Raw genomic sequence first — 13,988 nt, forward strand, 5'->3', positions numbered from 1 at the left:
TACAATAACTTAGAATTTGTGCAGCACACCCATTGTTCAGGCCTCTGAAAACTGTATCTGGCATTTCTATTATAAACACTCTGACATCACATGGACTATGAAATCTGGCATGTATAGGGTAAATTGTCTTAAAAAACATGTCAGCTCTTAATCCACACTGGGTTTTGGAGATTTGAAATGAATAACATTTCAGTATTTGACCACTTCTAGCTACACAATAGCTTACTGTTTTAAAGGTAACATATTTTTCACGAACTTTTCAGTTACAGGTATGAAATGCTCCTTGGTCATTACTTTTATTTAAAAAAAAGTGAAATTCAAGTATAAAAAGTTGAGATGTGCATCTAACTCTTCATTAGTACGGATCAGGAGATATGGACATATATTTATTGGGGAATAAAATTCTAGCTACATGATGTCAAGAAGTAAATACTCAGGCAAAATTCCCAATATCTTCAGCTTTGCATGAGTAAGTGCCATGTCAGGGATACAGGATTTAGCCCTTCACCTTGCCTTTATTTGGGGCCTCTAATACTTTATTCCATGAGTAGCATATTTCACACTGATTTCAATGGGACTGCTTGTGGAAGAAGGCACTATTCAACTAGAATAAGGGTGACCCTGATCCAGCAAACACTTAGTGGACACAGTTAACTTTATACATATAAGTTATTCCATTGATTTTAGTGGGATTGTTCACATGCACAGAGTTCTTCAAGTGTTAGCAGAATTAGGGCATTGGTTTGGAAGCTCTCAGGCTAGGGACTGTCATTTACTAGCTTGAGGGGGACCTCAGGATGTTGCCTTAATACAAATGAATGACAATAACATACAGTAAAGATTCATCTCACTATATTGTGAGATTTGCTGATGGATAAATTTATACTGTAAGTAGATATTTAGGGTGTAAGTTTGTTATTCTACGTAAAATCTCAATTTAGTACTGTACAACTAAAGAAAAATAGAAAACAACATACAGATTATCTGGGCTATTTGTCCATATTTATATTTTGTGCCATAGAGACTTGATAAAGCATCCGCTGCTTCCTTTGCAACTTCATTCTGAGTTTAGAAAGAGAGAGAGGGAAAGATTCATTTTAGAAAAATTAAATGCTTTCACTTTGAGTCACTGAAAAGATCTGAGCTTTATTAAGCCAGCAAAATGTGCCTCCATAACTTTTGGAACAACTTCTTGTTTTCTTGATCTCATTAATCATGTAAGCCCTAGTTTAGTTGAAAAGGGGAGAGCAGTGGTAAATGCCTCAGAGAAGATCCGTCATTTGCAGGCTCTGTTTCACCCCTATGACAAAGAACAAATGGATTAATCATGTGTTTCAGGTCTAGCCTAATTTGACTGCCACTGGGCTAATGGAAGTTGGCCAATGGCTTTCTTTTTCTTTTTTATATACAAATTATAGTGGGGTTTTGAATTGCACCTGTTCATCTCTTTTAAACATGAATTATGTGGCCAATTTCATCCTTGTGTCTTAAACCAGAGGTATACAGTATGTTTAATTGTTGCGTTTTGCTCATCATTGTTGTATCTGAGAGCATAAGGCCACATAAGAAAGTAGTTTTATACTCAAGACTCCATGCACTTTTACTGTTCAGTTTTCTCTCCAAAGAATTATTGGAAAATGCTGTAGTTTGGTATTGGTTTGTGTGAGAAATAAAACCATAAGAGGTTTGATTTTTTTTAAAGAAAGAAGTATCATTCTGTTTTACACTGAGTGGGAGCTGGGTGTGATGTACAAGGTACTTCAGAACATCGGTGTGTTCTCAGCTGGGAAGCTGAACAAATGTCTTAGGAGTCTTTCTTCAGACAGAGAAGATTAGATTTCATTTTGAAGTTGATTACAGGGACACAAATAGATGGCTGGAGCCTTGCTCCTTTGGGTCCTTCATTATTTCCATCTCTGTACTTCACAATATACGAGATACTGTAATGCACAAAATGTGGTTTCAGGTTAAAGAAAAATTAATGTTGAGGTATTGACTTTACACATATGGCCCCTATGTTTCCCTCCCTGGGGCAAAGGCAAAAGAGAGGAACATTTACTTCAAAACCTCTGCAAAGTTTGGAGAGCTAGATCTCCCCTGAATGCTGCTGACAGAAATGTGATGCAGGAAGGGATCATGGCCTGTCTTTTATTGCATTGGCTGGTGATCCATGGGAAACACCCCTTGTAACATGGATTGTCAGGACATTGGGTGGAGGAAGTCTCACTTGAGCACCCCCAGGAATTGCAGGCTAGCCAGCCCAGTCTCTGTATTGCCTTTAGGCTCCTCTCCATTCCTCACAGCGCCACTTTGGTCGCCCATCGCTGGAACCCTGAGGAGGGCCCCCTCCGGAGTTTGTCATCTGTCACTGGAACCTTGCAGGGGGCCCCCTGTCACCTATTGCTGCTGTGGCCTGTTGCTGGACCCCTGCCAGGGCCCCCCGCTGGCTGTCAGCTCCAGTAGCCCCTGGGGCTGAAGCAGAGAATGTCAGGCAGGTCTCTGGAAGTCAGGGATTCTGTGACATCAACATAGCTGTACTCATGGGTCTTAGTGCCACTCTCTCAAATTTGGCCTAGTTGGCCCTCCCTAAAGCCGCAACACCTCAAATGGGTAGAGCCCAGCTAATCCCGTGGGACAGGAGCCAGGAGGTAACAGTTGGTGTCATGTTCTTGGGTAAGTATCAACTGGCAGCCCAATATACCTCCCATCCCACAGCTGGGTGACATTCTGGTATCCATATCCTCTCATACCCCCCACCCTGGCCTCCATCCGCTTCTGCCCCCAAACTCCATCTCCACCACTGCTTTATCCTCTGACCCCCATGGGCCTGTGTGGGGGGCTAAGTGTTTTCTGGGTTGTGTCTCAGCTCACTGCCCCTCTCCCTCAGTTGCCAGTTGGAGGTGGGGGGTTTCTCCAGTTGTTCACATCTGTCCAGAGAGTCTGGACTTTTAGCTCCAAGCCCTCCCTGCATGGTGTGTTTGATGTGTATAAGTAAATGTTACACTCATTAAAATTTGAGAGAGGGGCCCACAATAAAAACCTGCACTGTGGCCCATCTTCCTGTTCTCGTGACACTAGCCCTGCTAACACACAATACTCTTTATGAGTAGTAAAGTAATTCCATGCACTCTGTGCTCTTTTATGTTTACAGACTGTACAAAAACACTCCAATTAATTCATTTGAAACATGTTAATTTTTCTAAGAAGCCTCCTATAGATAGTAATGTTAGAACTTACAGTAAAGTATTTTTTGGTCCAACATGCAAATTCAGCTCCATGAAAAGGCTATAACCACTCAATTCTAGGTATGGCTGTAAAATACTTTAAAGGAGGTTTTGGGTTCCAGGACCTGGTAAGATTTGTCCATTAACTTTGAAAGGGGGAAAGAGGGAAATGCTTCATGTTCCTGTCCCCGCCATTTTCTCTCAATTTTCACTCCTTCACTGTCATATGTCCAAGCTATCATTCCTCCAGCTCAGAAATACTTTGGAGTAGCATGGCATCATTTAATGGTTGGTTGATTGAAAAAAATTGGCTTTTATTTACCTTTTCATTCAGTTAGTGACATGTGTCTCAACACAAAAGCTATTATAAAAGTGTTTTAAATCAGACAAAGCCTCTATACCCTGAGAAGGTACATAGGGCGCTGTTCAAAAGCTGTTCCAACATGGATGCGAGAGGCCAGTTTAGGATGATGCTTAGCCATATTAGCAGTCTGTGCAGAAATTATCAGACCCTGAAATGTATTTAAATAAGGGTAAAGAGCAGAGATAAGTTTGAATATTATCCCTGCGCGGTGAGGCAAATCCCCACCCCCGTTAAGGTGTTGCAGTGCTTCTCTGGCATAATCAGCCCCAGCCCACTGCACCCATGAGACCTGTCAAGCCTGGAGATGGGTGAGTCCTTAAAAGGGAGGATCCCTGCTCAGTCCAGGGTAGCACTCTGAAGGAATATCAGTGTAACTCTTGGAGATTAGGGAACAGAATTTGTTTTGACAGAAAAAATATATTTGTTGGTTAAAGGAAACTGTCATATCTACCGCTTGTTTACAGAAACATGTCAACAGAGGGATATTGTGCCAGAGAAGAAAGTCAGAGAGCACGTGCATGTCTCCATTCATCCCCCAAGTAGGTGAGTAGCTTTATAGGCATTATGTACATTCTGGCACTCAGTTTTATTAATTTTGTATAACTAAGGCATGATGAATACTAAAACCATGCTGTAGAACAGTACTAGCATGACCAGGATACATGCTACAGGAATTCATGTAAGGCTGGAGAAGATGGAGAAATTAGTGTTTCTGTGATACACTGCCCAGATGTAATTTTACCTAATTATCCTCTATAGCAAATGACTTGTCTGTTTTGCAGGATTCCCATTGATATCAATGGGGTACTTTGGGTACACTAACCTAATATGGCCCTTAGTGAGCAGAATCCAGCTAGGCAGAGAGGCACCACACATTATCAGTCACAGAGGCCTAATTTTTCAAGAATGCATTCAAAGTGAACAGTGAACCGTAATGGAATGTGCACAGATCAGAGGAGCAAATTGAGCATCTGATGTAATTGGGAATAGGAATGTTTATACATTTGGTTAGGTGATGGGGGCTTTAAACCCAAGTCAGTTGCAGGTGCATGTCAAATTTTTATAAAGATCATGGAGAAGTTTTGATAAGAGGTAGGGCTGCTCAAAAAATTTCTATTGAAATTGTTTTTCAATGGAAAATTTGGTTTTCAATGATATGGTTTTTCACAAAAATCATCTGCTTTCCATGGAAAAATTTGACTTTTTGTTTTAACAAAATTGAAATTGTTCATGGAAGTCCCCCATCATTTTCTGACAAGCTCTAGTGAGAGAGAGAGAGATGAGTGGGAAGTAAGGAAAGATTAAGAGAGAAGAGTGACATGAACCATGCTCTTGGAAGACAAGGTAGCAAAACTTGCACCTGCTATGCAGAATGGTCATTCCCCCCCCCCTCATTTCTTTTAAATTCTGAGATTTAAAATACAACTTATCTGTGCCTCATTGATACTGTGCATATACCTCTAAAAAGCCTATGTCTTTCTGTCCTTTGGCACATCAGAAACACCTTATATATTTCCTTATACTGTGAGAGCATTTTTAATTTGAAATCTCTATGTTGGAATAATTTATTATGTGAGGAGTATGGGCAGGTGTATATTGGTGGGAGAGCAGATATCAAAAGGATAAAGGGAAAGGAGAAGGGGTGGGAAGAGAAAAATAAGAATGGAAAAGAGACAAGGGGGAACAGAATAAAGGAAAGAAAATTGGGAAGTTGGGGATTTTGAGAATTCTGAGAAGAGAGATATGTGAAAGGAGAATTAAGGGAACCAGGGGGAAGAGTGACGGAAATAGAGATATTTAGAGGAAGGGGAGGGAAAGAGGTAGGGGGATGAGATAAGTTGAGAGGCTAAAAGGAGAAAAATAGACAGTTAAAAGGCTGAAATGATTTGAAGCTGCAAATAAGAGGAAGCAGATAACAGGAGATGGGCAGGGAGGAGGAAGTGATGGCCAATTTGAAGTTTAGACATTTTTATGCATCCCTGCCTCCCCTCCTCCCAAACCCCCTGCTGGTCTCTACCATCCCTTTTCATCCACCTACTGGAACACTTTGAATAATGTCATCCTAGTTTCAACACAAAACTAGGTGAAATTTGATGGTTTCTACTAAGTTTTGTTTGAAGATTTGGGTTTTGTTCCAGCCTGGAACTCAGTGATCACTTAGAGCAAAACCTAAGCGACTATTCACACAGACCCTTGCAAAATGAAGCTCCCTTTTCCTCAGAGCTTTGTTATTTACTCCTTCTAGTGACGGAGCCACACCTGACCACCTACATCGTGCAAGCACCACAGGGTGCCTCCTGATAGTATTGTAATATCTCATCCAAGTGGTCCATCCTCCTACTGTCATACTGTCTATTTTCTGGTCTCAGTATTAGAAACTGCTCAACTAAAAATCTGTAGACAGTTACCAACACACTAACCTAATTGATTACTAGCTAAGAGATTTCTGTTGGAAGAGACCACAAAGCACATGGTCTCCCCTTACTCTTCAATACACATGAACTACTGGTATTTCATTCTGCTCCAGGAGAGTCTGGACATATCTGGATTGAGCCGGAAATCCACTTCCACATTAGCAACTTCATCATAAACTGAATCCAGATGATGGAAATCGAGCTGCACACAGAAATGAGGAGTATCTCATTTTAGTGCTTACATAGTGCAATTGGCCGGGTGAGTATGTACAGTTGTAATGGAAAACTGTTGGGACAGTGTTGCCACAACTCTAGACAATGCCTGATTTTATTTTTTGAATTGTGAACACACATTTATAAAGGTATTTACAATCCTACTTTCAGAAAACCTCATTTATTTTCTCATTCTTCAGAAGCCTTAGGAAAGCATTTATTTAAATACAATATTGTTAGTACACTCAGATCGGCAAATGCTGTGTATCCTTTAGGGTCTATATTTGGCTCATGGGGACAAATTCATCTCTGATGTGAGTGGATGCAATTCCCTTGATGTTAATGGAGTTCTGCCCACTTATACCATGGGTGAATTTGGCTCGTAGAGTCTTTCACATGTAGATTGTGGGTGAATTTGGCATATCTGGTCTTTCAAGTTAAGTCCATGTGAGTAGTGACCAAAATTGTTATATCTGGTTGTTCTGCTTGCTTGTGGGAAATAAATTTAATCACTTCAGTTCAATTTCTGGTGGACAAGTACCCACATCACAGAAATCAGGCATTAATTGGCCCCCTTGTTGGCAGCCTCAGAAGAGAGAGAGAGAGGATTGAAAATACCTTCTCAGTACCTTTTGATGAGGCTTTTCTAGAACTGGACAGAGGCACATTGGCAAGGCATTGTCACTGCTGTACCTGTTGTAGGGATAAAAACAGGACTCTTGTCTCTAGGGCTGTTGATCTGGCCACTTCCACAAACACTAAATGTGCTCATAATTATTTTTTAGTTTTAAAGACGTGCCGTCATTAGTTTAGAAGTCTTGGACTTCCCCTGATTTGTACTGTGGTACTTTTCACATTACCCTAGGCTGATACAATCTTTATCAGCTTCTCTGATAATTCAACAAAATTGTCTTGATTTTCTTTTTTTTCAGTGACAAACATACTTTTTTCTGTCTCTAAACTGGGGTTACATATCTATATCACCCCAGTTACTGGAATACCTGACAATCTTTAATGTATTTATCCTCAGAACACCACTGTGGGGTATGGAGTAACTATTATCTCAATTTTACCAATGGAAACTGAGGCAAACTAAGACTCTGGGTGACTTTCCAAAGGTGACACAGGAAAGTAGAGCACAGAATTGAACTTGGGTCTCCCAAGTCTCTAGCTAATGCCCTAATCACTGAACTATCCTTCCTCTCTTAGTTTCTCTCACCACAAAGCTATCATAAATTGTGTTTATAGCTATATAGAATTCAATTCCTTTATTAATACATTGTTTGAAATGCTTCTCTTGAGTTAAGGGTGTGTTAAATCTTTCTCAGGAAGATGGTTTGTGGCTCTCATTCCATTCAATATCTAGATGGATCAGAACATGAGCCAAGGATTATTACATTTTGGGGAAGTCATGAAATAATCTATTCTGGAGAATGTCCAATGTACTGCTGAGAAGCTCCTTTCACTATAGTGCAGTATTATGGAAATTAGTACAAATTATTTATGAGATGCTGAACATAGATTTTACAGTGCTAAAACTTAATATGCCTTTTTCAGGCTTTTCCGCATATATTGCTAATCCGGAGAATGAGCAGGAAAATGTTTGTGTTCATCTTACAACACCAGTAAGATGTCAGATATGACAATGGCTCAAAATAATATTGACACCACCAAATAGTAATAAAAACGAAACGTTTATGATACATAGATACTAAATGTAGCTTGTCAGCTCAGGAAACCAGAAAAAATAGACCACATATTCAACCATACTAAAAATTACAGCAGATCAATCCCTTCATTTCCAACGTATCCTATACTTGCTCTGCCAGTGATATCCTTTATTGTTAGGGGTTGTTGTAAACCCTTTGTTATACAGAGACTGCACCATGGTACACAAGGCTCCATTGTAATCCCAAGATAACAGGTGTGTGTTACTCTATATTTTATAAAAATAATCAGCTACTGGATGTATACGTGAGCATTAGCAGATTTTGTGGGCAAAACTGTTAGATGATGTCTAATGTAGCATAACCCATAGATTCCCTTAGACTACTTACATCTGCTCTACCAATGCATAAAGGAGTCTAAATTAACATAACTTAAATGCCCAGGAGCTGGGAGAAGGTGTATATTAAGGTGTGGATGAGGATTCTTTAACACACACTTTCTTATACTTCTTCCACCTGCTGCTTATAATCCTTTGTACTTCAGTGTAGGTGTAAGAGAGAATCTAGCAATACTACTTTAGGTACCACTTCTGAATTTGGCCCCATATTATAATGATGTATGTACAGTATATGGTGAGTTACACCTGCATATCTGAGATTTGAGACCATTGCAAGAAGCTAAAAAAAATTAAAGTGAAGAGTTAAATATATGGCACTCTGTGTAAAAATGTCTCAGCTGTATGATGCTGGCCAAGGCCTTCATGAAGTTCACTTGTTTGTCATTCTGAGGATTCCCATGAAACATTTTCTCACTTCAAAAGACATCAGTAACCAGTCACAATCATAACTTTACATTGTACAGTCCTGTTCGGTTCCAGCCCCTTTCTTTGCCTATTAGTCCCTTTGAAGTAGGGGTCCTCTAATTTGTCTGGTACAGCTCTTCTGTGCTACAATGTGTACATAATATCAAACTAATGTGATCATTGATACAATTTCTGCCAATGATCCTCAGAGAGCTTTCTACCTGTCAAAGCGATGAATGTGAGGAACAACATGAGTTGCTGCAATCAAGGCTAAAAGCAACATAAACTTCATGTTTCTGCTTGTTCTCTGCATAGCAAATACTGTCTGTCACATTTTATATTCCCCCTTCTTATTGCTCAGCAAGCAACTGACTTTCTCTTAGAGCTTCATTGGAGATGGTTTTATTATTATTTGAACCTTCCTACTCTTCAAATAACTGAGATGCTAATAACACTAATGACTCTAGCCTATACTAGTTGGGAAAACAGCACATCTATTCAGATGGAAAGCTTCTGGGACTTAAAGGTCATGGCTCAGAAAGAGGGCTTAATTGCCTTTTTCAGTATACCAATCCATACGTCGTAGTTAAGTAGTTCCTCAAGTTCCACCAGACATCTGTCTTGCATGCAGAGAGAATCCATACAGAATTTGCTCCCGTGGCATTTTGTTTGGTTTTGTTCATTTCTGTTGTTTAGCTATTAAAGTTTTGCTGGGAGCGCAGGTGTTCCTGCATGTCTGTGCATTTGGTTCTCAGTCACAAAATGAAGCTAGCAGCTCAGGATTTATGTTTGTGGTTTTGATTATTTGATTCAAGGATTACATTCTATACATGTAGAAATATAAAGACATGAGCATACCTCATGAGCATACCTGATGGATCATATACAACATATGAAATCAGTTACTTATCAGACTGACTTCTTAACTACTGCCCATATTGCTTTAACTAATTTAAAACTGTTGGAACAAAGCCTGAGTAATCAATGTAGCCATTTTCTATATAAGTGTGTGTAGAATTTGTAATGACCGGTGAAGTTTATCAGTTCATTCCTATGTTATTATTTTTCATATTTTCTTTACTTTATTTAATTTTCAGTTCAAATGCTAACCTGTTAAATTTAGTTTTCAGGACAGGACCCCTACCTCCATCCTCATTGTCTGATTTTTGATCTCTGTCTGCCTCTGATATAGGGATGGATTAGATATAGTCATTATTAGGTTTTCCCCCAACTCCATTATTGTTGGGCTCCCATTTGCCCTCACTCTTGTTTCACCTAGGAGCTAGCTGCTATTAAAGCTTCTGATTAATATTAGCCTAGTAAGAGAGGTCCAGCTTCTGCCCCTAGATCTATCATGCAGCTCCACTGAAGTCAATGCCCCATGATTGAATTTGGTTTAGTGATCATTAAAGGGCCTTTAAAAAACGTGTTAACTGGCTGAACAGTCAAAATAGACACTGGTGGCTTCTTCATCCATTCAGTCCAGTCACTGGAGTAACAGATGTTCTATCAATATTCAAACAGTAGGTGAGTCATTGTCATTTTTATTTGTGATTAATAGAAAAATCCCGAGATATTTTCATTGGCTCTAGAGCTCAAGTGTAAAGGAGAACTAACAGCATTCTGTAAAGCAGAAATCATCAGCCATCAGGGAAAGAGAACAAAGGGGATAGTATATTTGAAACAAGCTTTCTTGAATAATTTTGCAGTACCATTCTAATATAAATGGTCAAGGACGTAATTGGCAATATATTTAACAGCTTTTAGAGTCTCTTCACAGGTTGGCTTTATCTGAGATTCAGGGAGTGCAAATCCATATCTACCCTTATCACGGAGCTCAAAGGTGAAGGAGTACTTGATACCCTCATTATAAGCCCAGTCATCAGAGCCACCAGCAGCAGGATCTGCATTGGGAGAGAAGAAAACTTTACTAGAAAGGGACAAGTCACTGGTAATCAGTGGGATTTATTATAACTATAACTACCATACTACTTAGCTAAAAATATAGGAAGGGCAGAGGAAAAAGCAGTGAGAGTCAATGAACCATTTGTTTGCATCCAGAATATGGAATAGAGCTTGCCCAGCACTTTAATAGCCTTGAAAATGGAAACCTGTAGCTGTAAAAAGAAGAATATAACCATGTCCCCCTTCTAAAAATATAGAAGAAACAATCCTGATCAGAATACAGACTCTGAGTTATTTTGCAGTGCTGCTCCCCGCTCACTGTAGAGATCCCTCCTGAGAAGGGGTGGGAGGGGTATCTTTTGCCTGAGGAGAGGACTGGAAGCATGGTATCTGCAGGAGCAAGGATCTATCACATTGAATCTCCTGTCTCTGGAGTATCTCCCTGAGATCTACACAGATCTTTGGAGATCCACAAAGCTGGGGATATGAACTCTGCTTTTTTGTTGTTGAAATAAGCTTTGCTCCTTTCCCTCTCAACGAGAGAATTCTGAGCATACTCTCTGGGTTGTTCCTTGTAAGGAGAGAATGGGGTACTAATATTTTTTATCCTATAGGTGGTCCTCAAAATTGCTAGGAATCCCCAAAAGCATTTTTCTCAATAGTTCTTTTAAACATTGACAAACAATTGCAGCCATTATATTTAAGACAAAAAAAAAAATTGGCTTCCAGATTGTTCAGTCCTACAATGCTGAATTTCAAGCAGGCGATAGCCTGAGGAATTAGGAGCCAAAACAGCTGAGCTATAAAACTCTGGAAAACTGGGTTTGGAGACACGAGGTCAGCTTTATAATGTCGCAAAGGACATAACACAACAGCTGGGTTTCAGGAGAGTGTTAGAGTGAGGCTGGAATTTATATATTTTTAAAATCACCATACAGTAACAGAAAGTAACAGTCTGCTGGCTAGAGCCATGAAGGCAAATTCTGGTCAAAAAGGTTTCACATACTATTGTCGCCCCTTGTAGGCCCTGGACATCAAGAAACTCACAGGCTGAACGAGCCCAGTTGTCTCATGTTTTAATCTAATTTTAGCTGTTTGTTTTAGGAACTCCTAGTATGCTCATCACCGTAGTATTTGGGCGCTACATAGTTATTGTGTGAATCTCATTCGTACCCCCAGGTGCATGTTTGCACGTTTGCAGAACCAGATGTGTTGCATCCACACCTTCAGGACAGTGAGGTTAATGGGACTACTTGCGAAGAAAAGTACCACGCAACAAGAGTAAAGATATCACAGTCTACACCCATTAGGAGGGAAGTAAGTAGGGTGTGTATGGGCAGGGCTCATCTTATGGGGTTTTTTTGGGTCATAATACATAATTTCCTCCCACTGTCTAGATAAATAATTCTTACTACAGTTACTTATGATATTTAGGTTAATACTTACAGATTGTTGAAGCAGATGCACCAAAGGTATATTTTGTGCCATACAATGAAGTCAGCTCTTTAACTGCAGCTTTAGAAATGGTATTCTATAAGGAAGGACAATTGCGGAATAATAAGTTATTCCAGACATTTAAAGCTTTCCTTAGAAATTTGAGTTAACTCATGAGGGCCTCATTTTAGAAGTTTTAAATTATTTGTAACTGTTGTTCCTCTTTTAGAATCAGTAACAGAGTTTATGCTGTCATCGTCTAACGATCTGCAAATGTCTACACTTTGTTCATGTAGCATATCAATAAGTAGTCTGTACTCAGAGCTCTAATTATGAAATGTATCTGGAGTCTGGAAACTAAGGGCACAACAGGATCCAGGGATTACTGTATTTAACAGAAATGTGTACTTGAATCTGTGAGAATAAACTAGAATTATGAAATAAAACGATGGTGAGGTTTAGGCAACAGGGGATGTATATATGGAAATTATGAAGACAGCATTTTCTTCCCACTTACACAAGTGTAAATCCAGAGCAACACAGTAAAAGTGGTATAAGTGAAATCAGAATTAGATCCTGTAAAATGCAGATTGCAAATGTCAACAGTACTATAGCAGGAGGTGCATGAATTACCCTGGAGTCATATACAGCACTTCTGTGATTTCAGTTTGCATTTCCTGTGCAGATTGGGATCCATCCAAGTCCCCCTGACTTCAGTGCGGGTTGCATAAAGTCTGTCAACACTAAAATGCAGCTCTGAATGTTTGCATTATGAAAGTTACAGACTTTCCTTTGGAATGTGTGGCTTTCCCATTTCTTCATAATATGGCATGTTGACAATAAAACTATGGAAAGTATTCCTAAGGGATGGTAAATATTTGTTTGTATATCGTTAGTTGAGAACAGATGTTCAGCACGCAGACAAACAATGGATTACCATATCTCCCTCTGTAGTTCAGAGTTGAACAGTGTGGTATTCCTAACAATTTCTTCAACTCTCTTGTTTCACTCTACATTACGCAATAAATTATTTTTCCCAAGGAGGAGAGATATTTTAAAACATCTTGACTTCCATTTAGTACTTTCATATTTTTAAGAATTTTCTAAAAGCTGCATTTGAAAATGTTTCGAAAAATAGATAGATAAAGTGACTATTTGTTTCTGTGAAAGTAGCAACAAGCCATATTAATGGTTAAAATGGCAGTTTTTTATATCATGGGATTGTAACTGCTCTCAGTGGGATAAAACAGGTTCAAGGTGCAAAATTCACATTGAGAACTGGGTTTTGTACACCCAAGAATTCTGGGAGTTTGTATGTAGGGCTTTGGTTTGTTGCATTTCATGGAGGCCTTTTACAAAAGCCAGATTTAGATCTGAGAGCAGGTTTCAAACACTCCCCAAAGACTGGGTGGGATTTAAAGGCAGGGTTTTTGTTCTGGCCTCTTTCTTCTCTATACATGTGCTGAAGAAGAGTGCTGTTGTGACATACAAAGAAACAATCTTGGAATTCTAATAATAATCAGAGTAGTTAAATCTTCCACTTCTGAAAATTGCCTTAATGAGATGATGCTTCTCCTATTAAAATCCATGGCAATTTTGCTATGTATGTCCATGGAACCTGTAGTGTTTGGACACGAGTATCTGCTATTAGTGATGTATCAAATTTTGTTCGGGCACCTTTTGTTTATATTGGCTTCAAATCAGTGTGCATGCGCTGAGATCTGCAGATAAAGGATTTCTTGTTCACCTCACAAAAGAGAGTTCTGTTGCAAACTTACAATTTGCCTCCTTTTATAATGAACATAGAGAGAAAACATACAACATGGCGATGTCTTGTACTGTGGATGGGACCTGGTGCTAATATAGTGTCTGTGGGAGTGTGTCATTTCCTCAGTGGCAAGAAACTGAGGAAAATAAAATAGGAATATTTCCTATAGGGAGGAGAGGCATTAAGTATCAGCCAG

At 39.3% G+C, this 13,988-nt stretch overlaps 1 protein-coding gene across 1 annotated transcript in view; it reads right to left on the reverse strand.

Annotated features, from left to right (window-relative positions):
* CPB1 (carboxypeptidase B1) overlaps positions 1-13,988 on the reverse strand; it is a gene marked incomplete at its 5' end in the record, with an annotated part of 62,950 nt that overhangs the window by 23,805 nt on the left and 25,157 nt on the right. The window contains 2 exons of the mRNA XM_084638120.1: positions 10,413-10,589; positions 12,037-12,121. Coding sequence (XP_084494246.1) covers positions 10,413-10,589; positions 12,037-12,121 — 262 coding nt within the window. The remainder of the gene's footprint in view (positions 1-10,412; positions 10,590-12,036; positions 12,122-13,988) is intronic.

This window comes from Lepidochelys olivacea, assembly GCF_965140295.1.
Source record: "Lepidochelys olivacea isolate rLepOli2 genome assembly, chromosome: 9".
NCBI lineage: Eukaryota > Metazoa > Chordata > Testudines > Cheloniidae > Lepidochelys > Lepidochelys olivacea.